Raw genomic sequence first — 27,085 nt, 5'->3', positions numbered from 1 at the left:
CCAAAAGCCTTGCAGACATTTTCCCTGCAAATGGGCTCCCCATGCGTAATCGAAGGCGTCCGTGGTTAATATCTGGCTGGCTGGAGGCAGAATGAAGGCTTTCCCTTTGTTGTGAATACATGCCTTGGCCCACCAAAGGAATTCCTTTTGAAGACAAGGCAGGACGGTGATCTGTGTGCCTAGACTGTGGCAATGCTGGGACCATACACTTTTTAGGTACCACTGTATTTTCCTCATATGTAGTCTTGCATAAGGTATGAGAAGGATGCAGGAGGCCATGTAACCCAGAGCCTGCAGGAATTTCCTTGCAGATAGCTGAGTTAGTGACGCCAAGATTTTGAAAGTTGAAGCCAGTTGAGTCTAGAAGAGCACCCAGAAAGGTCATCTGTTGTGAGGGTGTCAAATTTGACTTTATGTTCACAGTGAATCCCAGGAACTTGAGAAGGTTCTGAACAAATTCTAGATGCTGGAGTAAGACATCCTTGCTGTCTGCTTGAATAAGACAGTTGTCCAGATAAGGGTAAATTTGAATTCCCTTGAGTCTGCAATAAGCTATTACTGGTGCCAGGCATTTGGTGAAGACCCTGGGCGCAGTAGACAATCCAAAGGGCAGCGCAGAGAATTGGTAATGCCTCGAGCCGGCCTTGAACCTGAGGTATTTTCTGCACTCCTGTCTGATAGGAATGTGTAAGTAAGCCTCCTTTAAATCCAATGTCACCATCCATGCATTTTTGCTCAACATTGGCAGAAGCTGCTGCACAGTAAGCATCTTGAATTTTGGTGTCTCCAGGAAGGTATTCAAGACTGACAGATCCAGGATGGGTCTCCATGAATTTTGCTTTCTGGGGACTAGAAAGAGCCTTGAGTAAAAAAAAACCTTGCCCCATTTCTGAAAGTGGAACCGGTTCTATGGCCCTCATAGCCATGAGGGCTTCCACCTGGTTTAAGGCCTCTGACCATTGATGTTTTGGTAGTTCCGGCCATCCGTTTGGTCTTGGTAGGGTATGAAAGTGGAATTTGTAACCTCTTGAAACCACATCCAGAACCCACTTGTCTTGGGTTATGAAAGTCCAATTTAGGTGAAAAAGAGAGAGTTTTCCTCCGAGAGGGGCTTCCAGGAAAGAAGTTCCTGCAGCCCAGCAGGGGGAGTCATTGAGCCTGTTTTCTATGAGTTTGAGGCCTGTCCTCTCCACCCCTAGGGGTGGACGCAGTCCACTGTCTTGGTCTGTAGGAGGTCTGCGTTTGGGGCCTTCCTCTGGAGCGTCTATATCTACCCCTCTGAGGCCTGTCTGAATAGGGAAAGGACCAATTTTTAGTTGGCCAATTCCTACTAAATCTGGGGGGCTGTACTTGTAAGAAATCCTTAACCGTTTGCATGGATTTAGCCTTATCCTCCATCTTCTTTATCACCTCTTCAGCCTTAGATCCAAACAAAACATTATGCTGAACAGGTGCATCCAGTAACTTTGCTTTCACTTGATCAGGCAAGTTTTGTTCCTTTAACCAAGCATGTCTTCTAATGACTGTACCAGAGGCAGCAGCCCTACAAGAGGCCTCTAAGGCATCAAAACCACAGTGTAAACCATGCTTCCCTACTTGTTCAGTGGCATGCATCAAATCATGTAATTCCTTATCTACACATGCAGAAATGGAAGCTAGCTTTTGTTTTATAACAGACAGTAGAAATTGTTGGTATTTTAGCATATGAGATTGGCAGTTTAAAGCCCTAATAGATAAAGTTGCAGAAATGTACTTTTTTGCCCCATCTCTCTAAAGCTCTGGAATCCTTATCTGTCGGAATGGGGTTTTTAGCAGAAGTGGCCTTAACCCCCTTAGGGCCCTGAGAAATGGTTTCAGGATCAGTAATAGGATTCTTGAACAGGAACTGGTGAGAATCAGTGACCCTGTAATATCTGTCTGGCTTTGCAAGAGCTGGAGGAAAAGAGTCCGGAGTTAAGTTAGCCTCAGAGAAGGCATCATCCACAATATCCAAAATAGGAGGGATAGCCAAGGGTCTATGTTGTGGAAGAAGAAGAAAATCCCTAAGTCTTCTCTTAGATTCCGAGTACTCCTAACCTTCCCAGTGAAAATGTTCCCTCATTTCATGTAAAGTTTCACCAAATGAAAAATCCTCAGGGGAAGAAGCTGAAGGAATGGAATCCTCAGCATCAGAATCCTCATAAGGAGGGAAAGAATAATCTGGTCAGAGAAAGACACTGAAGAAATAGATGCCTGATCAGAAGAATCATAATCCAATTCCTGTCTTGGCTTTTTATCTGGAGGGGGATATGAACCCCTAATCAAGGTAAGTAAGTCCTCCGCCATTTTAAGTAACTGTTTTTGGGATTTGGGTCCCGGATCAGAAGAGGCCTGGGCTGAAGTCTTAGATTTGGAAGGAGTCTTTGCTTTTGTCTTTGGCTTTGTCTTTATCAGAAGCTGTGTAGGCCTAAAAACCCCCTCGGAAGCCGGTACCTGCACAGCGGCTCCGGACCCATCGAGGGAGCATTGTCCGAAGGCCCTGCAGCTGAAGTACTCAAAGGCCTAGTTGGCTCCTCGTGGGAGTCCGTTTTGGCAATCGGTTCTGAAATGGCTGATGACAGGGGCTGCGAAAGCGCCTCACTGATGACGGCCGAACCTGAAGCTGGCTCTGCTTGTAAAATGTCGTCTGATTTGGACCTCGGAGGCCTGTCTTTATCCTTGCATCGTTTGTGAACTCCGGTAGTCAGAAGCGTGTCCGACGACATTTTGTAATTAAATCGCCTACTGAAATAATGAAATGCAAAATCATACCTACGTTTAATCGTACGTTGGTTAAATCTAGCACAAAACCGACAACTAGATACGTCGTGGTCAGAGCCTAAACAAGGAATACAGTAAGAATAGAAATCCTTATGAGGTATTTGCTTCCCACAAGAAATGCAATTATTAACTTTTTCTGACATCGGACTGGAGCAAGAAAAAAGTTTCCCCAACGGGGTACTTAGCTTTGAGTAGAAGTCAGTCTTCGGAATTAAGTACGAAAAGTTGTCAGGAGTCAGCCGACCGGCACTTGCGAACTGCTTTCACCGCACGGCAAGAAAGACTGGAGAACATGGCGTTGGCTGCCAGCTTTGTACTCCTAGTGCACTGACGTCAGGGAGCATGGCTGAGCAGCCGACGCCGGACCCAGACTTTGGGATTCTGGCCGACCGAGGACTGCCTGCCGGCAGGGGAGAGCCCTACAGTGATGACTGCAACAGTGAAACACGATGAACATCTACAAGGCACTTTTTTCTATTTTATGGGTGCAAGCAATTAGAAAATTAGAGGAGGCCCAATAGCTCTACACAAAAAAGTACATATGTTTGCATGACATGTCTTATTCAGTCACACTCTTTAGACTAAATGTACTTTGTTTCACAAAGACACAATTATGACTTTTAAATTACTTTAAGCAATATATACTCTACTTGGAATAACTGTACAGTAGAAATACAACATTGAGCCATAACAGCTTCAAGCCTTTACTTGATAAATAGGTAGGGGATGGACTCTTAAGGTAGGGGTGTATATCTATGTACACACACACTCTCACACACTCACACACTCACACACTCACACACACTCTCACACACACTCACACACACTCACACACACTCACACACACTCACACACACTCACTCACACACACTCACACACACTCACACACACTCACACACACACTCACACACACTCACACTCACACTCACACACTCACACACACACACTCACTTGTTAACTGGGATAGTCTAGCTAGGCTGACATCCCCTTTTCAGCTGAGACCTGAAGAGAAAAGCTCCAAAGTACTAAGGGACAATCAAGTTAGTTAAATGTAGCAAATGTGACAGCACCGTCTAGCTTTACCAAATAAATGGAGTCATTAAATGGTTTCTTACAATTTTTACTCCAGTTGTACAACCTATTCACAAGATTAATGGACTATGTCTTTCAGTTGATTAAATAACTTGGCAACAGAAAATGAAAGGATGGGTACATGTCTTAGTTAATGATGTGCACAAGGAGAATGAGTTTACATTTCAAGTATCATAAGATTTTGTAGAGGATGATGCCGTCTTTGGTTTGTTTTAGGTACAACCTAGTTCATGTGACGGTCAAATTTTATTTTATTATATAATGACACCTGGAATTGTTCGTCTCATGCATCCTTTTTAGGGATGCTTTATTACCTCAGGTAATGCTCAAGTCCAGTTTGTTTATGCAATGCAAATTAGGGGTAAAAAATGCTTTTTCATTTTCTTAAGTGTTTAATGTTAATTATGACAGTACAAGGTATTCTAGTTTATTAAAGGAGACCTGCCTCACTCCTTAGAAATCTGCAATTCTTTGAACAAATCAGACTAAAGTCATCTACATACTGTAAGTTTGCATTATCAACAATTTTGTGCATATTCTTGATACAGATTTGAATAGTACAGGGCCAAGGATTGATACTGGGGGGGGGGGGGGGGACTCCTGCAGTACTGGACAAACTTGCAACAAGTATCTTCCCATTTAATAAAATGGCATCACTTAGGCATACCAGCATCTAAACAAGTTTAGACTCAAACCACTAAAATCAAGGTGCATGAGCCCAGAGTAGTAGTACTTCATGGTAAACAATGTCAAATACTTTGCAGAGAAGTATAAGACAGTAAAAGCATTTTGATTAAGCTGGATATGTATTGTATTTAGGAATGCTAGAAGTGCAGTCCAAGACAAACAACATACAGAGTTAGTGTGAGTTTATTTTTTGTAAGTTGGCCTAGGAGTTTGTTACTAACTTTAAGGATTTTTGAGATGGGTGGTAGCACTGCTACTGGTCTGAGATGCTACTATCTTGTCCATATTTATGGATGGGTATTATGTAGGATTGTTTCCAAAAAGCCACAATTATTCTTCTGAAGACCACTATTAGTACAGCTGTTGAACAGCAATGATTTTAGCTGCTAAAAAATATACGTGAGAGGGATTTTTACCAGGGGCCACAATAGTTAATGTATTGTATATAGTGGCTTTGTAATGCTGTCTAATTGACACTTAAAATTGTTATAATTTATTTTTGAACAAAGTTATTATGTCTTGTATCATTTTTCAGACATAGTATGCATTTTTGTATAATTTCTAGACACAACAGTATGCATTTTGGTGATAGTAAATTTGAGATTAACACCTTGGACAGTGATGCATTTACTTTCATGAACTTTTTAGGTCTCAGGTCTGCTAAAACACAAAGTACAGTTGTGTACACTTACCATAAATGTAGATGTTCGAGTGTATTCACTGTTGCAGTCATCACATGTGGGTTATCTGCCTGCAGGTAGCCCTCAGTCAGCCTGAATACCAGAGTCTTTGCGCGTCAGGGGTATAAAACATGCAGCCAACGCCATTACATCAGTTTTTCTTGCCCTAGATGTCAGGTGACCCCACAACAGGAAGCAATTATATGGTATGGAACACCCTCCATCAAAAAGCAAATACACAAGATGTAAAATATGTCAAGCAAGAAGGAAAGGTAGAGCCAAGAGAAGGCAGGGGGCTGCAGGGAGGGTAATCAGGACTGCGACAGTGAATACACTTGAACATCTACATTTATGGTAAGTGTACACAACTGTACTATGTTCTTCATGTTCCACTGTTGCAGTCATCACATTTGGGTAGATTCCCAAAGCTAAGGAAGGGAGGAGGTAGTTAAGGAGCATTAGGACCAGCAATTAGGCCCTGTAAGACTGCTGTGGCAAATCCAGCACTGGATTTAGAAAAGGTAGGCAGGTGGTAATGCTTGGTGAAGGTATGTACAGAGCTCCAGGTAGCAGCTTCCAGGATGTCCCTGGTAGGGACTCCTCTGAGAAATGCCATAGAGGTAGATGCAGCCTTGGTGGAATGTGATCTTATCCCCTGTGGGGTAGGTTTTGCATGGTGCTTGTAGCAGAAATTAATGCAATGGGCTATCCATTTGGAAATGGTTTGCTTTGATATGGCCTTCCCCTCTGCCCCTGCAGCAAAGCTAACTAGCATCTTGTCAGATTTTCTAAGAGGCTTAGTCCTGTCCAAATAGAATCTAAGTTGTCTGTGCACGTCCATAGAGTGCAGTATCTGTTCCCCTTTATTTTGAGGATTAGGGAAAAAAGTAGGCAAATGAATGGACTGGTTTAGGGCCACACTAGACACCACGTTGGGCATAAAGGATGGATTAGTCCTGAGGGAAACCCTGTCTGCAGGGAAGATAATGAAGGGTTCCACTGCCATGAGGGCCTGTAATTCAGACACTCTTCTTGCTGAAGTGATGGCTAGAAGTAAGGCTATTTTCCAGGAAAGGAATTTCAAGTCAGCTGTAGCAGCTGGTTCAAAGGGGGGAAGAGTAAGCTTTCCCAATACAAACGTAAGGTCCCAGGCTGGAGTGGGAGCTCTCCTGGGGGGGGGGGTCTTAAATTTTTGGCACCTCTAAGGAATTGTTTTAGCAAGGGGTGAGAGAAGAGGGGTGGCTCAGTATTATAAGGTGCTGAAATGGCAGAGGCATGAATCTTAATTGACGAGAAGGATAAGCCCTTGTGGAGCAATTTCATTAAATAATGTAGAATACGAGGTGAACTGGGCTCCGCTGTGCCCATCCCCTGAGCCTGGCTCCAGGAACAGTATCTTTTCCACTTTTCCGAATAGGATTTTCTAGTGCTAGGCCTCCTTGTCTCAAGGATGACATCCAGCACCTGTCTACTGAGAGTTGCTGGAGGACAGCTCATGGAATTACCCAGGCTGCAAGGTTCAGGGTTTGAAGCTGAGGGTGCAGAATGGGGCCCCCTGTTGGGACAGCAGGGAAGGGGTCTGAGGCAGGTGCCATGGTTGTAGCAGTGTTAGGCTGCATAAAAGGGGATACCAGTGCTGGCGTGGCCAGTCTGGTGCAATCAGTACTGTCCTTGGCTTGTCCTGTTTGATCTTTAGTAGAACCTTTGAGAGGAGAGACAGAGATGGAAAGGCATAAACCAAGAGGCTTTCCCAGGTAAAGGACAGGGCATCCACTTTCCAACCTTGGCTGTGGAGAGTTCTGCTGCAGAATTTGTTTGATTGGTAGTTCTGAGGGGAGGCAAACAGGTCTACCTCTGGAGTCCCCCATTTGTTCCTCAAGAGGTTGAATATTTTGGGTTCTAGTTTCCATTCCATTCATGTGGGTCTATGAGATTTCTACTTAAGTCGTCTGCCAGAGAATTTAGTTTGACTGGTAGGACTTGAGCTTGCAGGTGCACTTGGTAGCTCAAGGCTGTGTTCCACAGAACCATGGCTAGTCTGCAGAGAGGGTAGGAGTGGGTTCTCCCCTGCTTATGTACCACATAACTGTGGTGTTGTCTGTCTTTATCAATAGTTGTCCTGGAAGAATAAGGTCTTTGAAGGCTGTCAGAGCATTCTGTGCAGCTAGCATTTCTTTTTAATTGATATGCAGGTGCATTTGTTTGGCATTCCATTTGCCCTGAATGCACTGCCCTGCCATGTGAGCACCCATGTATAGTCTGATGCGTCTGTTAGGGTTTGGGCGGCAAGGGGTAGAATGAAAGGGTGCCCCTTGTTTTGGTAACAGGCAAAGTAAATAGTGTGGGAAGAAATAGCCATGGAATTGTTATGGCTAGGCTTGTATAGGCCCCTAGGGCCGATAGCATAGTACCAACCGATGAACTATAATGCCACTCCCCAACACAACCAAATATCTCCTCTCCTCCTATACACTGAAAAGTAAATAAGCAAATTGCTCATTATGGGAGTCAGTGAACAAGTCCAAACACAAGTTGGACATCCCACAAACCATAATTTCTGTCACACACCCCAATCTTCTTACCTGGCCCTTAAGAATTTCCATGGTAAAAAATCCTATCAGCCTAGGAATTTCTGTGTTGTGTGATCACTCTACATTCAATATCGTACAATGCTGATTAGAGTTAATCATAAATTACATTAAGAAAGTACAGTTTTGTACCTACCATAAATGTAGATGTCCGATAGACATGCAACTGCAGTCATAACATGTGGGTTGTCCTGCCTCAGGCAGCCCTCGGTCGGCCGGATTCCAAAGTCTGGGTCCGACGTCGGCTGATGTCGCATTTCTCTCCGACGTCAGAGCGGCTGGAGTATATAAGCATCAGCCAATGCCATTTTCTTCAGTGTTTCTTCCCCCAGATGCCAGGTGCCCTCCAAGGAAAGCTGTAATCAAATTGGAAGACAAAAACAGGATTCCAAACAAAAAAATGAGCAATAAAACAAATACACCATAACAGATATCCCCAGCTAAGAATAACAGGGATAGGAGTGGACCCTACGCATAGAGGGGTATGGAGGGAGGGAAAATCCGACTGCAGTTGCATGTCTATCGGACATCTACATTTATGGTAGGTACAAAACTGTACTATGTCCTTCAAGAATGCAACTGCAGTCATAACATGTGGGTAGAATACCATAGCTTAGCTGCGGGAGGAGGTATGCTCTAGGAAAGGGATGGTGTGGCAATCAAACCCTGCAGGACTACCGAAGCAAAGCCTGCTCTGGATCTGGAATATAGAGGGAGATTGTAGTGTTTGGAGAATGTATGCACGGAGCTCCATGTAGCAGCTTCTAGAATGTCCTTGGTAGGCACCCCTCTTAAGAATGCTGTAGAGGTGGCTGTAGCTCTGGTGGAATGTGGTCTGACATTGGCTGGAACAGTCTTTCCATGAAAGGAATAACAGAATCTGATGCAATGTCCAATCCATTTAGAAATAGTCTGTTTTGAAATTGCTTTTCCTTGGACTGCAGGGGCGTAAGCTACAAAAAGTTGTTCAGACTTCCTACTGGCCTTGGTTCTGTCCAGGTAGTATCGAAGTTGTCTGTGAATGTCCAAGGTATGCAAAAGTCTTTCCCCCTTATTCTCAGGATTGGGGGAGAAAGCAGGCAGATGAATGGCTTGATTTAGAGAAATCCTAGATACCACCTTTGGCATAAAAGTAGGGTTGGTCCTTAATGAAACCCTGTCTCTGTGAAAAATAATAAAGGGTGGTATTGCCATTAGGGCCTGTAGCTCCGAAACCCTTCTTGCTGAGGTAATTGCCACAACAGGAAAGCTGTCTTCCATGAGAGAAATTGCAAGTCAACTGAAGCTGCTGGCTCAAAAGGAGGTAGAGTCAGTTTTTCTAAGACAAAATTGAGGTCCCAGGCTGGCACTGGGGCCTTTCTTGGTGGCTTAATGTTCTTGATTCCCCTGAGGAATTGTCTTAGTAAGGGGTGACAGAAAACAGGAGGATCAGTGTTGTATCTAGCTGAAATAGCAGATGCATGTATCTTTATGGAAGAATATGAGAGGCCGTTCTTTAACATATCTGCCAAATATTCCAAGATGAGTGGGATGTTCAACAATGATGCATCATGTCCCTTGCTGGTATTCCAATTGCTAAATCTTTTCCACTTTGCTAAGTAAACCTTTCTGGTGGATGGTCTTCGAGCCTCTGTTAGTATCCGCTGAACTTCCTTGGAGAGAGATAAGCTGAAGTTATTTATGGGATCTCCCAGGCTGTTAGTTGTAATGTCTGAAGATTTGGATGCAGTGTTTTGAAATTGTGTTGAGTCAAAAGTAGAGGCCACTGAGGGAGGGCCCGCCTCCTGGTGTGACATATGCTCCGTAGTAGTGGGTACCAGTGTTGTCTTGGCCAATCCGGAGCTATTATGATTCCCTTGGGCTTCTCTGCTTTGATCTTTAGTAATACTGAGGTCATCAGTGGTAGAGGTGGGAATGCATAGATTGCTAGGCAGTTCCAGTTGAATGAGAGGGCATCTATTTTCCAAGCTTTTGGATGATATGTCCTTGTGCAAAATTTTGGTAGAAGATGGTTGAGGTGAGAGGCAAATAGGTCCACTTCTGGCTTGCCCCACGTTGAAGTGAGTTGTCTGAAGGCCTTCGGATGTAACCTCCACTCGTGTGGATCTGTGAAATTCCTGCTTAGGCTGTCCGCCAACACATTGTCTTTTCCTGGAACAAACTGGGATTGTAACTGGATGTTTAGGCTCAGTGATTTCTCCCAAAGATGCACTGTCAGTCTACAAAGGGGATAAGAGTGGGTGCCCCCCTGCTTGTTTATGTACCACATTACAGTGGTGTTGTCTGTCCGTATCATTAAATGGCCTTGCTGGAGTTGGTGTTGAAAAGCCTCGATGGCATGCATCACTGCCAGCATTTCCTTTTGGTTTATATGCAGATGTGTTTCCTTTGGAGACCATTGTCCTTGTATACACCTGCCTTCCATGTGCGCCCCCCATCCACGGTCTGAGGCATCTGTAGTCATGGTCTGTGTTATCTGTGGTTTTTTGAATGACATACCTGTGTTTTCCTGGCTCACCGAGGCCCACCATAGGAATTCCTTTTGTAGGCATGGAATGAGTGGTATGATTGTCTCCAAGTTGTTGCTGTGTTGAGACCAGATGCTTTTTAGGTACCATTGAAGCTTTCTCATGTGTAGTTTTGCTAATGGAACCAGTAGAATGCAGGATGCCATGTAACCCAGGGCCTGTAGGAATCTCCTTGCAGTCATCTGGGTGAGTTTTGCTAAACCTTTGAAGTAATGAGTTAATTTCTCTTGCTTGTCTTCTGTCAGGTAAGCCATCTGAGAAGCTGTGTCTAGTTTGGCTCCTAAGAAGATTATTTGCTGGGATGGCTGCAGTCTTGACTTTTGGAAGTTGACTGTGTATCCCAGAGCTTGAAGTAATCGTATGACATAATCCAGGTTTTTTGTCAACATCAATTTGTCGTCCGCTTGTTTGAGGCAGTCGTCCAGGTATGGGTAAATTTGTATTCCCTGGAGCCTGCAATGAGCAATCACTGAAGCCAGGCATTTTGTAAATACTCTGGGCGCAGTAGATAAGCCAAATGGCAATGCTGAGAATTGATAATGCTCTGGCCCTGCAAGAAATCTGAGGTATCTTCTGCAGCTGTGTCTGATAGGGACATGCAGGTATGCCTCCTTGAGGTCCAGAGTAATCAGCCACGACTCCTTGCCCAGCATGGGAAGGAGCTGCTGTAGAGTCAGCATTTTGAACTTTGGTACTATGAGAAAGGTGTTTAATGCGGACAAGTCCAGTATTGGTCTCCATTGAGATTCTTTTCTTGGAACAAGGAACAGTCTTGAGTAAAACCCTTGGTCTTGTTCTTGTTGTGGAACTCTTTCTATTGCTTTCATTCGAGTCAGCAGAGTGATTTGCTTGATAGCCTCTGCCCTCTGATTTTGTGGTAGGTTTGGCATGCCTTGTTTTCTTGGTAAGGTATGAAAATGAAACCTGTACCCTCGGTCTATAATGTCCAAAATCCATTTGTCCTTTGTCAGTCTGTGCCAGTTTTCTGCAAAAGTACAGTTTTGTACCTACCATAAATGTAGATGTTCGAAGATCCACATTGCTGCAGTCCTTACACTTGGGTAGCGCTGTCCTCGTCCGGCCGTCAGGCTTGAGGAGTTGACCTCGGTCACATATGTTAAACTGGACGCGCCAGACGCCAGGATATAAAATCATGACCGGCGCCATATCCTCAGTCTTTTCTTGCCCCAGATGTCAGAAGACCCTAAACAGGGTAAAATCAAAAAACCACCAAACACTAAACACCCCTACACCCAAACTATGTACAACTTCTAACAATTTATATAATAAAGTACAAACCTAACCACACAACCACCCCCAAACACAGAGGGAAGGAGGAATGTGGATCTTGAACATCTACATTTATGGTAGGTACAAAACTGTACTATGTTCTTCATCTCACATTGCTGCAGTCCTTCCCAAAGCAGAGGTAAGGGAGGATGGCAAATCAAAGAGAAGCAGGAGCTGTCAAAATGCCCTGTAAAATAGCAGTGGCAAAACCAGCCCTAGATTTAGAGTAGAGAGGAAGGTGGTAGTGCTTAGAGAAAGTATGTACTGAACTCCAAGTAGCTGCCTCCAAAATGTCCTTAGTTGCCACTCCCCTTAGAAAAGCTGTAGAAGTGGCAGTAGCCCTAGTGGAATGAGGTCTAATCCCTGATGGAATCTCCTTGCCATGATGGGAATAACAAAAGGCAATGCAAAACCCAATCCATTTAGAAATAGCTTGTTTTGACACAGGCTTGCCCTGAGAACCCAAAGCAAAAGAAACAAACAACTGCTGAGACTGCCTGAAACTCTTAGTCCTATCTAAGTAGTAGCGTAACTGCTTGTGTACATCCAAAGTATGCAAAATCTTTCCCCCCTTGTTTTGGGGGTCTGCATAAAAGGTAGGTAAATGAATAGTTTGGTTTAAAGACACACTTGAAACCACCTTAGGCATAAAGGAAGGGTTAGTAAAGATACCCTATCCTTATGGAAAATCAAGAAAGGCTCAACCGCCATAAGGGCCTGCAATTCAGAAACCCTTCTTGCAGAGGTAATGGCCAACAAAAGCAGTCTTCCATGACAAATATTTTAACTCAGCCGAAGCTGCAGGCTCAAAAGGTGGCAGAGTGAGCTTTTCCAACACATAATTGAGGTCCCAAGCAGGAGTAGGAGCTCTTGGAGGTCTTATGTTCTTTGCCCTCTGAGAAATTGCTTGAACAAAGAATGAGAAAACAAAGGTGGATCACAGTCATAGTGAGCTGAAATTGCTGCAGCATGAATCTTAATGGAAGAGAAGGACAAACCCTTGTCCAATAACTCAGTAAGATATTGAAGAGCCACACTCAAATTAGGCTCAGAAACATCCAAATCCTTTGCTGCACTCCAAAACAAAAATCTCTTCCACTTGTCTGCATACACTTTCCTTGTACTAGGTCTCCTAGCTTCCATAATCACATTCAAAACTTGTTGAGGAAGTTGAGTCCTGTTATGAGCTAAAACAGAATATGCCATGCTGTGAGATGAAGAGAGTGAAGCTTGACATTGAGTAGATGACCGTCCTTTTGGGACAACAGGTGTGGAATCAAAGGTACCAAAGGTGGTTTCCTTATCAGATTTCTCAGTAATGGGTACCAGTGCTGTCGGGCCAAACTGGAGCTATCAGGATCATTCTTGGTTTGTCCTGTCTTACCTTTAGCAGTACCTTTAGAAGTAGAGGAAGAGGTGGAAAGGCATATACATGAAGATTTTTCCAACTGAAAGAAAGAGCATCCACTTTCCAAGCTGCCTGATGTATCCTTTTGTGCAAAACTTTGGCAGCTGGTGGTTTAGAGGCGAACAGATCTATGTATGACACTGTTAATTGCTGAAATACATGAGGGGATCCATGATTTGTCTGCTTAACACATCTGCTAAGGAGTTCTGTACTCGGCAGAAACCTTGCCTGAAGATTTAGTTGTAAACTGAGAGCAGTGTCCCACAAAATCATTGCTTGTCTGCATAGAGGTAAGAATGTACCCTTGCTTGTTGATGTACCACATGTTGTGTTGTCTGTTAGAATCAACACCTGCCCTGGAAGAAGTAATTCCTTGAAAGCTGTTAATGCAAACTGGACTGCCAACATCTCCTTCAGGTTGATATGTAGATGCTGTAGTCTGGCAGGCCACTTGTCCTGTATCCACTTTCCATTGAGATGAGCTCCCAAGCTTTGTCCGAGGCATCTGTTGTTAGAATCTGACTCTCTCTGGCGGGGCGGGTCACAGAAAGTCCCTTGTTTAGGTGACATTTCGGAGCCCACCACAAGAATTGCTTTTGGATGCAAGGTATTATTGAATGACAGTGTCCAGATCCTGGCAGTGCTGTGTCCATAGATTCTTGAGATACAGCTTCCTCATATGCAGTTTGGCATTGGGAAGCACCGATGCCATGAACCCTAAGGCTTGAAGGACTGTCCTTGCAGTCAGCCCGGACTGGTGTGATAGTTGTTGGAAGTAAAGGGAAAGATTCTTTGTTTGTCCGGGGTCAAAAGGCCATCTGGGTTGCTGTATTCAGTCTCACACCCAGAAAGCACATGTCTTGAGAGGGTACTAGACTGGACTCACAGAATACCCCAGGCATCTTAGCACTGCTATCACATATTTTAAATGCTGTAGAAGCTCGTCCTTGCCTTGAGCCAGAATCAGGCAATCGTCCAAATAAGGATAGATCTGTATTCCTCTCAATCTGAAGAAAGCTATCACTGGAGCCAGAACCTTTGTGAATACTCTGGGTGCAGTAGATAAGCCAAAGGGCAATGCAGAGAATTGATAGTGTGAATTTCCAGCTCAAAACGCAGATACTTCCTGCAGCTTAGAGTGATAGGAACATGAAGGTAAGCCTCTTTGAGATCCAAAGTTACCATCCAGTGATCTTTGCCCAGGAGAGGTAAAAGCTGTTGCAATGTTAGCATTTTGAACTTGGGAATGTCCAGAAAGGTGTTGAGGATAGACAAATCCAGAATTGGTCTCCACGTGTTCCCCTTTTGGTACTAGGAATAGGCGAGAATAAAATCCTAGGCCCCTTTCTGCCATAGGCACGGTTGTATGGCCCCTATCTGTAGTAATAGAGAAATTTGTCTGTAAGCTTCTAATCTGTGCTGAGGAGGAATGTCTGGCATGCCTTGAAAGGGCAAGGTATGGAAATAAAATCTGTAACCGTGGTGAATGATATCCAATACCCATCTGTCTTGGGTAACTAAACTCCAGTTCTCCTTGAAAAGGCCAGTCTTCCTCCCAAAGGTGCTGCCAGACGGAAGGTTCTGGCAGTTGAAAAGGTAGGTCATTGGGTCTGTCTCACCCTGCCCTCACCGAAGACTGTGCAGGTGAGCCCCTGTCCTGGATCTAAAGAGCCCTGAGCTCTGCCCCACCACGCCTAGACCTACCCCTAGACTGGGAATCATAAGAAGGATATGTCCACCCCTTGGCCAATTTCTACTAAACTTTGGAGGTTGAACCTGTAAAAATCTTTAACAGTGTGCATAGATTTAGCTTTGTCTTCCATTTTCTTTAAAACTGCTTCAACAGGAACCAAACAACACATCAGATTGCAAAGGGCATCCAAGATCCTTGACTTAACATGCTCAGCTAAATTCTGATCCCTTAGCCAGGCGTGCCTGCGTAGGACAGTACCAGTGGCAGCCACCCTGGAAGAGGCCTGTACAGCATCAAAACCACATTGTAAGGAATGCTTACCCACCTGTTCAGACACATGCACCAGATCTTGTAACTCCTTACATTCAATACCTTCTGCCAGAGCATCTACCTTAGACTAACTGTGAAAGAAGATAGATCTGATATCTCAGCATGTGGAATTGACAATTCAAAGCCCTCATGGCTAAAGTTGAAGAAGCATAAACTTTCTTACCCCATCTGTCTAAAGCCCTTGCCTCTTTATCCGGAGGAACCGGATTTTTAACAACAGAAGCCTTAACCCTTTAGGTCCCTGAGTAACAGTCTCTGGATCTGCCCTAGGGCTTTTAAAGAGATACTTATGAGCTTCAGGCACCCTATAGTATCTGTCCGGGCTTAACAGAGGCGGGAGGTAAAAATCAGGGTTAAGAGAAGCCTCTGCAAAACATCTTCCACCACAGAAAGAACAGGAGGTATAGCTAAAGGCCTATGTTGGGGTAAAACAAAAATTCCTAAGTCTTTTCCTGGTATCAGAGAAATCCTGACCTTCCCATTTAAAATGCTCCCTCATGGAATGGAGTCTCTGAGAATGAAAAATCCTCAGGAGGAGAAGCAGTAGGAGTGGTGTCATCCACATCAGAATCAGAATAATGAGAAAACTCCTGTAAATCTTCAGCAAGACTCCGAGCATCAGAATCCTGTTCAAAATTCCCAAATTCAGGATCCACCCTAGGTCTTTTGTCAGGAGGGGCATAGAACCCTAATCATAGTAATTAAATCTTCAGCCATCTTAAGCATATATCTCTTGGGCACAGGGCCTGAAGAACTAGAAGACACCTGCTACAGCTAAACCTGGCCTGCCCTGGAAGAAGCCTTGGTAACAGTAGGGTAGGCCTAACCACCTTAAGCCGAGAGGGAAAGACAGTTACCTGAGAGGCCCCCCCAGTCTGGGGTTCCACTTGAGAAGACACAACCTGTAACAATAAAGACTCTCCTGGGACTCTAAGTCTGTTTGGGCCTCTGGCTCAGCGAGCCCTCTAAAGAACCGGCGTCCGGGACGGGCAGTTCTTCTAACCTAGGCCTAGGTGCTTTGTCCTGGAGCATCTGACGGCATTTTGTATTGCACCGCTTCCAAGACTAACCTGGCACAGTCTAATCTCCTCTTTATAGCACGTTTGTTAAATCTAGCACAAGAGGGACACCCAACAACGTCGTGCTCAGGCCCTAAACAAGGTATACACAAGTTATGGTAATGCCTATGTGGTATCTGTTTCCCACAAGAAATACAGTTATTTACTTTTCTGACATCCGGTAAAATACTGAGGCAAGAAAACCAAAATATTCCCAACGGGTACTTAGCCAACTTTGATTCGGTCTGAAACTCCGGTTTCGGAAAATCTCAGGACGCCAACCTGCACTCGCAAATTTGCTTCTGCATCGGACCACGCGGCAAAAAAGACTGAGGATATGACGTCGGTCATGCGCATTTATACCCTGGCGTCCTGGCGTCAGGTTTATGCGCCCTGACCGACGTCAGCCATATACTTTGGTATTCGGGCCGACCGAGGACAGCGCTATACCCAAGTGTAAGGACTGCAGCAATGTGAGATGAAGAACATCAGAGATAATTTCCCACCCAAGGGAGCTTCTAGTTGTTCCCTGGTAGGCGGTAGTAGAGGAAAGTCATTGAGTTTGTGGTTGTTGGGCAGGTGAAACCCCTGCATCACTTCTTTGGTTTCCTGGCTGCCATTGTCGTCCCCTGTAAGGGCCTCTGTATTGGCCTTTTCCACGGCCATGTCTGTTCTTACCCCTTTGAAACTTTTCTGGATTAGGAAAGGACCAGTTTTTTGAAGGCCAATTCCTACTGAACCTGGGGGGTTGAACCTGGAGGAAATCTTTCACTGTCTGAACTGATTTTGTTTTTTCTTCGATGGTCTTTAAGACATCCTTAGCATTTGCACCAAAAAGCTTGTTCTTTTCCAAAGGAGCATCCAGAAGCTTTGCTTTTACATGATCTGGTAGAGGTTGATCTTTTAACCAAGCATGTCTACGAATCACTGCCCCTGTCATAGCTGCCCTACATGAAGCCTCCAGTGCATCATATCCACACTGCAGGAAGTGATTGCTTACTTGCTGAGTGTTATGTACCGCTTCCTGCAAGGTCTTCCTGTCTAAAGGATCAGGAGAAGCTAATGTTTTTTGTAAATCTTCTAAGAGATAATCCTGATATTGTAACATATGAAAAAGGCAATTTAAAGCTCTCATAGATAAGGTAGTGGATGTGTAAACCTTTTTACCCCATCTCTCTAATGACCTCGCTTCCCTGTTGGAGGGCAAAGGATTTTTTTGAGGTGGAGGCTGAAACTCCCATAGGCCCCTGTGAAACAGTTTCCAAATCAGCAGTATGGGCCCTGAATAAATGGGAATGAGTTTCAGGGACCCTGTAATACCTGTCTGGCTTGGCTGGAGCAGGAGGAAGAGAATCAGGGGTAGCACTAGAGTCAGAATACAAATCATCCAGAACATCAAGTACAGGAGGAATAGCTAAGGGCCTGTGCTGAGGCTTCTTAAGGAAAGTCCTAAGGCGTTTCCTAGAATCAGAATATTCCTGTCCTTGCCACTTGAAATGTTCCCTCATGGTGTGCAGAACTTCCCCCAAAAAAATATCCTCAGGAGGGGAGGCCGAAGGGATGGAATCTTCTGCATCAGAGTCCTCATAGTTCTGGAAGAGCTCTTCCTGGCTATCAGAGTGGACAGAGCCCTCAGAGTATTCATCTGAAGGAGTAGGGTCAGAGGATTCAACCCGGGGCCTTTTATCAGGAGGAGGCTGGGATGCTCTCTCAGGATGGGCCTGTGAACCTCTAATCATGGAAATTAAATCAGCAGCCATGGACATAATTTGTGTCTCCGGAGTCGGCTGAGGTAAGGACTTAGCAGTAATATGCTTTGTTTTGCTGGCTGCCTTAGCCCTAGTGTAGGCCTTAATAGACATGGCCATAGGAGGCCTGGCAGCTCCACGTGCTGGAGTGACCTTGTCCACAGCAATGGTCTCGGGCATTTCCTCGGTTTCGGTATCCGGAGGAAAATCTATAACTGGCGTCAGAGTAATGTCTGGAATCGGAGTCGTCGGTAATGCGGTGTCTTCGGTTCGGAGCGGTGGAGAGACCGTCTCAGCGGGAACCAGAGCACTCACGCTAGGTTTTGGAGTGGAGTCGGTGGTGGACGCGGGCCGAGAATGTCGGTCCCGGTCTTTTCGCTTTTTAGGAGTTTGCGATGTCGGAAGATCCGACGGCATGGTGTAAGCAAATTTATCACCGAAAAAATCTTCAGCGAACTCCGCCCGGCGCCTGAGAGTGCGCTTGTTGAAGCGAGCACAGGCTACACAGGCCGAGACATCGTGGTCTGGGCCCAGGCAAGGGAGTCAGTAAGAGTGGAAATCCTTATGAGGTATTTGTTTACCACAAAAAAGAAAATTGTTAACTTTTTCAGTAATTTCTGACATCGGCTGAGGCAAGAAAAGGTCCCCAACGGGGTACTTAGCTTTTTTGATGACTTCGGTATCGTAGAATACAGGAGCTGACCGACCGGCACTTGCGAACCGCTTCTGCTTCGGGCACCGCGCGGCAAGAAAGACTGAAGAAAATGGCATCGGCTGATGCTTATATACTCCAGCCGCTCTGACGTCGGAGAGAAATGCGACATCAGCCGACGTCGGACCCAGACTTTGGAATCCGGCCGACCGAGGGCTGCCTGAGGCAGGACAACCCACATGTTATGACTGCAGTTGCATTCTTGAAGGACATCAGTGACCAGTCAACAAGATGGGAGCCTGGGTGTGGCAGAATAACCTCCCAAACATTTAGCACACTAAACTAAACATACACAGTGGAATAACTCTGAATAAGATTTCTTTTGCACACATGAAATGCAGGATTATGAGAAGGTGGTGCTGGATGTGAGACATTGGTAAAGCCACAATGGAGCTGCTCTGGCAATGTTTAAACCTGCATCAGTGATGCTTCTAAGCACTAAGTTGTGAATACAATAGGAATGCAAGATAGGACACTAATCATCAAAACAAAGACAACTTTCCAATTCCTGTGCTCAGTGCAGAGCCGACTCTTAGGAAATGCTTCACCATATAAAATACTTCAGACATCTTTGGAGAGGAGTGCCTCCAACTGTTTAAAACACATGCAGAGTTGAGTACAGATGTTCAAGACATCCTTAAAGCTGAATGGGTACAGATGCCAACATCCTTGGGATTGAAATGATGTAGGTGCAGTATTGCTTTTTTTATCTTAACCAGAGAGAAAGAGATGCAGAAAATGTTCTTGTGAGGTGCTGCCCTGTGATCAACATGCTGATCCTCTGCTACTCTTACTTCTCTGACAAAGTTAGATGGGACAAATCAGCAGCCTGTTCACAACAGGCAACTGTGGATCTGAGATTGAACAAGGCAGAAGTAATGACATAAAACACATTTATTAAATTAACATCTGCAAAAAGCATACATTTTTAATCAATTAATATTAAAATAAGAACAGTAGCAGTCTAGTATCACAACAGAAATACTTCATTTTTGTAAAAGGTTAAAAGGACTTACTGGCAGTGGGATTCCCCACATAGAAAACATACTGCTGAAAGATTGTTCGCTAGCTGCATGCTTGCATTGTGCTAACTGATTAAGCAGTAACTCCTCTACTGAAGAAATACTGTTGTGTAAAATCATACCTTAACAGTAGATGTCCTTCTCTTCTCTGTTGCAGTATTCTTTACCCACGAGATCACCTGCCAAGAATAGCCCAATATCTGGCCAGTATACCACAACCTTTAGTTCTTATAGACATAGTACATCACATGTATGCTCCCTGTGCAAGGCATAGGGAATAAAAATGACATACAGACGCATACACTCAGAAATTAAAAAAGCCCCAAGACAACAAGAAAGCTCGTAGTGACAAGATAATATGTGCACCAAAAGGAGAAAAAGGAAGAAGAAACAAGCCTCCGGCCATGAGGGCAAGAAATGTACAGGGCAAGAGGTAGAGCAGGGGGAGTAGGAGGGAGGAAGTGAATACTGCAACAGTGAAGAGAACATCTATTGTTATGATAACATTTTACACAACTGTACTATGTCCTTCCATATCACTTTTGTAGTTTACTTAAGTGAGTGCAAAAGCTCAAGAGGAAGCCTTGATTTCCAGAAGAGCCCTCTACAAACCCGTGCAGGATAGCAATGGCAAAGCCTGCCCTGACCCTGGAAGTAACATCCAACTTCTAATGTTTAGTGAAAGTATGAACACAGGACCAAGTAGCAACCTCAAGGATGGAACTGGTATCTAAATCCTTGAAAAAAAGCAACACAAGAGGCAATGGTCTTAGTGGAATGTACCTTTACCGAAAAGACATTTTCCATAAAAAGAACAAAAAGAAATGACCTGTGAAATCTAGGAGGACATGTTTGCTTACAGACAACAAAACCAAAAATCCTGGGATAAAAAGGAAACAAAAAGCTGCTTGGATCTGCAAATAGCTTTAGTTTTATGCAAATACTATCTCAGCTGTCTATGCAAATCCAAGGTGTGCAGAACCTTATTCAATGACAAACTGTGCAGAAGGAAAAAAAGGAAGGAAGATGAACAGACTAATGGGCAACTGATTGACCACTTTGGCAGGCCATTCAGACTGACATTCAACAGTGGCATTCGGCCTGGAGGCAAAGTTGTTCTGTGCGTGTGTCTGTGCATCACCTTCATGCCCTACACACTGCACGAGGAGCACACGTGTGATGGTCGATGCCTTTAACTAAAGGGTTTAGTATAATGGCCGGACATTGGGCTGTCCCTCCCAGGAGATGCCTTAGGTAAAGAATACTGCAACAATGATATGGAAGAACATCTTATAAAAACATTAAACTGTTGAAGGGCTCAGACCCTGGAGAGATCATGCTCCAAACTTATAACGACATCCCTTGCGTTTTCCTCATGGTCACTCCAAAGGACAGCAGGCTGATCCTAGTCATCACAAAGACATAAGAGAAGAGGAAATGGAAGCAAATATGGCTTAACAAGTATTACAGTAAGTGCTGATGAGGAGGAGGAGGAGGATCTTCCACCAACAAAGAGTAGTGGGGAGGTAAGCAGTAAACAAAAGCAAATCAGTGGTGGAAGAGAATGGGTAGGTGCGTGTCTTAATAGCTGTGAAGTTACAAACACTGGGAAGTGGAATGACAGATCACTGCAAAACTGTGAAGACAAGATAAAAAAAAAGTTAAGAATCTACTGTTTCTCAGAGTTGCACTTGAAACATAAAGGCCATGCACTCACATTTGATGTGAACACCGCAGCATTTCCGCTCTCAATCATGTCCTCCAGGTTCTCATCTGTCACATTAACCCCAGCTGAAATAGGAAACAAATCAGGTTACTTGTTAGTTTAAGTGAGCAGCAGCACACAAAAGTCAGCCACTTTTAACATGAGAAGATATTTACCATTTTAAAAAAGGAAATTTAGAAAACATTCAACCGTGAACATTTCAAATGTTCAAATAAGACTGAAATTTATGCCCAACCATCCATCACTGAGCCCAGCTTTCTTCATTGATATCATTCTATGACCTATATGTACCCCAGTGTGCTTTTGTATAAGACTATTATTTATATTCCTCATATGCCCTGCAGATTCCAATGAGAGGTTATTCCCATGGTCTAAAGCTCTTTCTACAGATTATGGCCACATACATTTTCTGGCTGAAAAGTGCTTCTTACCTATGTAAATCATTTGCTTCATTGTGTATCTGCTGAAGTATTATACCACATCTTAATGTATCTACAAGTCTTACAAAAACAAGTTCTTGAACCTCACTGCTTATAAAGCATCTCAATATTATCCTATAAATTAGAATGTTCATTTTCTACCAGTATGGCTTCCAGAAGTGATTTCATTAAGCTAGACTGGATCACACTAAAATCAATACAATGTTTAATAAATTCTGCCTTTTCCCATGAATGGGAAAGCTCCCTCATGTACCAGCCTGCACAGCTTAATCATCACTAAACCATTTTAAAACAAGAGTAACCCTGACCACTTCCCTGATGAGTGTTCATCAGTAACAATGAATCTTCGGTCCTTGAGTCCTCAGAACACCAAATTTATCAGCACGTTAAATCACTGGAATGCAACTGCTAAATCCATGATCATAACCTCACTGTCATAATACTTAGAGGAAACTTTTCCATTACCTTTATTTTGCATGCCTACAGAAAGCCTATCAAAGACTTTCTTTTTTATCAGTACTTCCCTCTTCAGCCCAATCAAATTTCAGTTAAGACAATTCATAAATTGCAAGAACAATTACTTAATTCCACTGGCTGGAATCAAGTCAACTATTTGGACATAAAATATTTTTATTACACATCATATGTGCTTTACATTTTAAGGACACACTTCCAGGATTTGCCAGTATATGCTTACTTTAATAAATGTGTGACTTTAAATATTGCACCACTGAATTTCTACCTAAATTAACTCTGCCTGAATATTTGTAGCAGTAAACCACATTCCACAGATGTACACTGGGGATATAAGGGTCAAAGTCCAAGGCTGCAAACATCTGAAAAAAAGAATTAATAATGGATACTATGTGAATTTGCCCTATGTCCCACCTTTAAGCTAAATGTTCAGAAATGCAGCTTACAGCAATCTTTTTTCCCTTATGTTTTTTTTCTCTCGATTGTCAGCCAACCATAACACACTCCCATAAACTAGCTGTCTGTATGCTCCTTTCTGGACAATAGCCAGTTGTAGGCGGCTGTCATCTGGGCAGCCACCACAGTTACTATTTATTCTATCCTGCATTACCCAACAGCAGTCTGACATCCACAGAACTCCATAATGCCACCACAGTGACCCATGCACATTAACGTGCATGAGCTGAAATGTAACTACAGTGCTGATGTACAGCTTGGTGGGTGCATGTACACAGCCCATCAGCAGCAAGTTAGAACACTCATCTCAAGGTCATGCAGTAAGAAGGGCTGCCTCCCTTCCCTCAAGACAAGTGAGCTAGCATCTGTCCCGGGTCATTTATGTCACAGTAAGGGCTTTGTCACTGTCCACCACAGAGCTGGCAGTGTACGCTTTAAGTGCAAATCAAAGAAATAAGTTCCACAGACACATTTACTGCAAAAATTTAGTATCCTAGAAGAAATAATCTGCCTGGGGTCAAAGCCTAATAAAATAATTAGCATAAATTGCCATTTTTTTCAAATCTCTGAAATACTGAACTTAGTCAAAGGATTGAGCATACAATCGGGGTGGCTATGCATTTTGAAGTAGGGAAATGTTATATTCAACAAGGTTGTGTGTGTCAGAGCATTAGAAAGTACAGTTGTGTAGCACTTACCCCATTACAGTACGTTTGAACTCCTGACTGTTACATAGCCTTTAGGCTATATGGGTTGTGTGTTGCCCAAGACAGAACAGTCAAACTTCCAAAAGCTCTGGCTCCTTCCCACTCTTCACACCCTGACTACTGATGATGGGCCCCGAGGAGGGAAAAAGCAGCAGTTAGATTGGAAAATTTTCAAGACTTTCGTTCCCAAAATACAATCATCATGAACTCGCTCAACAAAAAATAGCCACCAAATCTTTTTCCCAACAATATAAAAGAGGGGATGGCGGTGTATGGTGGGGGTAGGACTGGGTTAAGTGCAGTTTACACAACTGTATTATGTTCATCATTCCCACTGCTGCAGTAGCCTTCAGGTTTTATGGTCTGATTATCAAAGTCTATTCAACTTGGGAGGAGGAAGATAACAGATCCAGAAGAGAAAGGTCCTAGCAAAGCCAGTCCTGAATCTAGAAAAAAAAATCTTCAGTTTTTGCTTTGCAAAGCTATGTACAGAGGACCATGCAAGCTACCTCTAGAATGCTAGAGTCCACCCCCTTCCAATATACCATCAAAGAAGACAAGACCCACATAGACTGAGCCTTCATACTGCCTGGAGCTGGTTTACTATAGTGGGCATAACAAAAGGCAATAGCCAAAGACAGCTATCTGGAAATAATCTATTTTGACAGTGGTTGTCCTTTCTTAGTCCCAACATAAGAAATAAATAGCCGATCAGCTTTTTTAAAGGACTTAGTTCTGTCATGATAGTACCCAAACTGCCAATGCATGTCCAGAGTATTGATTGCTTGATTCAAAGAAAACTCCAAATCAACACTTGGCATGAATGAGGGATTTTCTCTCTATACTCTATCCCTATGTAAGACCACATACGGTTCATGCACCATGAGAGGTTTCAATTCAGACACTATTCTTGCAGATGTCAGAACAATAAAAACAGTTTTCCATGTAATGAATCTTAAATCAGCTTGATGTTCTGTTTCAGATGGAGAGGTGTTTAACGTTTCAAGCACAAAGTTAAGATCCCAAGAAGAAGCAACCTGATTGTTTGGTGGTCTCAAGTGTAACACTCCTTTCAGAAACGGTTTTACTGAAAGCACTGAAGAAAGTGAAGGATCCATGGGCAGACATGTTAAAATGGCCAAAAGATGTTCTATGATAGAGAAGTACACAAGGCTTGAGACTAGTAACTCGCACAAATATTTCAGCACCAGTGGTACCTAATCCCTAATAGTGCTCGGGTTATTTGGCTAGGACCCGTCTGAAAAATCTCTTCGACTTGCCAATATTAAGATTTTATAGTAGCAGGTTTTCTTGCCCTCTTTTAGTACTTTGCTGCATGTCCTCTGAAAAGATTTAATCTTAAAACTTGCACAATGGCACTCAACTGCATTAACATTTGACCCCTGTCTAGTGTATCAGGTAAATAGATATTAACAGTTGTTTTTATAATATTAATTTATATAGATATAATTTTTCACATTTTTCTACATATCTCATTAAGTAACACAGAACTCCTTAGCCTCACATGGAAGCTCTGAGCTAGATGAATAAAATGCTGCTAACAATATTTGTGCAACTTGAGAGGTTGCTGAGATATTGCAAGTAGTTCACAAAATATTAAAAATGTAATACTGTCTTTACTGTGACTTATAAAATTTGGTTTAAGACCTAGACCCTAAAGAATACTACCATTATAAAATAGTTTGTGTTGAAGAGTCTGCCATTTATACTTCTTTCATAACCCCTATGGTTCCAGAAATATGAACACTTGTCTGAAATGTGAGGACATAATTTGATTCTTCCAAGAGGCTTACGCTCTGCCCACTGGAAGTTACACTGCAAACTTCCTGAGCTCCACTGGAGTAAATGAGTTAAAAGGTATTACAAGTGACTCATTCAGGCAGTTACTTGCAGTTAATTGATACTGGGATGCATCAAACTCCCCCTGTCTTGTGTGAATGGGTACTGTTTGTGAGGAAGCTTACGGCAATATTCGACCAAAAGGGAGTCACCACAATTACTTCTGAGTCCTTCTAAATCCTCAAAATTACCCTAGATATCAGTAGAAACAGTGGAAATGCTTACAGGGACATTTCCATAGATGGGAAAAAGAAAACATCTGTTTTCCAAGCTTCTCTGCACAGAGTCCTGGAGCAGAATCTGTTGAGTTGTCTGTTTATGAAGATCGACTTCCAGTGTTCCCCAAAACTGGATAAATTCTGGAAGCCCCCTCATTCAAGCTCCATTAGTGAGGGTCGGTCCTTGCCCTGCTTAGTCTGTCTGCCACTATGTTTTGGTTTCACTAAATGTGTGACGCTTAGTGGGTTAGTGTGTTTCAAACAGCTATCTCCAAAGACATCTGAGCCATCCTGCACAGGGTGTACCACCTCCCTTGCTTGTTGATGTACCACATCACTCTGGTGGTGTTGGTAATCACCTGGAGAAGTTTGGGGACCAGAGATGGACATATTTTAATGCATAGATCAAAACCAACATCAATGACATTTATGTGCTTTTATCTGTCCAAGTTATCCCACAGTCATTACACCTTTACCCCCACTGAAAATGCCCTGCAAGCAAAATCTGAGATGTCTGTAGTAGTTACAGACTGACTTGGAGATAGAGGAGAAAAGGAAAAACTACATCTGCTTGTATATGCAGTCTCCATCAGTGGAGCTCCTTTTTTACAAAGTCCAAGATTAAAATCTGAAATTCCACAGGATATAAATATTGGGTGCATGTGTCTTTATATAAACCATTGAATGTTTCTCATCTGTAACCTGGGACAGGAATTGTGAGAATCAAAGATGCTATAAACCCCAGGATCCTGAGATACTCTCTAGCTGATGTCTGAGATGCTCAAAAAAGTTTCCAGATAAAAATCCACCTTCTCCAGCATCAAAAAAAGCCTTTTACTACAGCGTGCCCAAAAGTCATCCTAAAAGACAATCTTGTGTGATGGGATCAAGCTGAACTTCTGAATGTTACCTGGAATCCTAGATTGGTCAACAGACATGAAAACAAAAGTTACCTACTTACCATATCTATGATCCGTGCAGTCTTCTTCCGTCCAGTTCAACCTGTGGGTTATAGAATCTGACACAAGCCATTTTAGAGTCTTCAGCCTAGAGTTCTGCCTTCTTTACTATAACACCCTGATCTCATCCTCCCTCATCAGATAGAGTTTGCCCTTGGCAACTTTATCAAATATCAGAACAGCATGTTAAGAAGAAAGGCAACAGGTAAAAGGGGTAATAGACAAGGATGTCTGCATATCAGCTTGCAAACCAGGCCACAAGACCAATCAGGAGCAATTCGCTAGATAAGAAAACAACACAGATCTATCATTATGTTAAGTACATAACTTTCATATCCAATGTTGTCTTTTCCATCTAGATTCAACCTGTGGGACAGAGTACACAGCCAGAGAAAAACCCAAGGGTGGATCTAAGAGAGAACATTCTGCAAAATGGTGGAACCAGATGAAGCTCTTGACCTAGACTAAATCTCCAGTTTGTAATGGGTGACAAAGGTATGAGTGCTAAACCAAAAAACTGATGCACAAATATGAGCAACAGAGGCCTGCGAGAAAAAGGAGTTGAAGTAGTCACTTCTCTATTTGTATGCCCTTTAGGTTTCGCCGGTAA

At 43.4% G+C, this 27,085-nt stretch overlaps 1 protein-coding gene across 1 annotated transcript in view; it reads right to left on the bottom strand.

Annotated features, from left to right (window-relative positions):
• The window catches only part of STX4 (syntaxin 4), a 1,371,134-nt gene that overhangs the window by 475,017 nt on the left and 869,032 nt on the right, over positions 1-27,085 (bottom strand). The window contains exon 7 of the mRNA XM_044086236.1: positions 21,353-21,426. Within this exon, the coding sequence (XP_043942171.1) occupies positions 21,353-21,426 (74 nt within the window). The remainder of the gene's footprint in view (positions 1-21,352; positions 21,427-27,085) is intronic.

Source organism: Protopterus annectens, chromosome 10.part0, assembly GCF_019279795.1.
Source record: "Protopterus annectens isolate FY-2018-M chromosome 10.part0, PAN1.0, whole genome shotgun sequence".
Lineage (NCBI taxonomy): Eukaryota > Metazoa > Chordata > Ceratodontiformes > Protopteridae > Protopterus > Protopterus annectens.
This window is presented reverse-complemented; position numbering and strand designations above follow the sequence as displayed.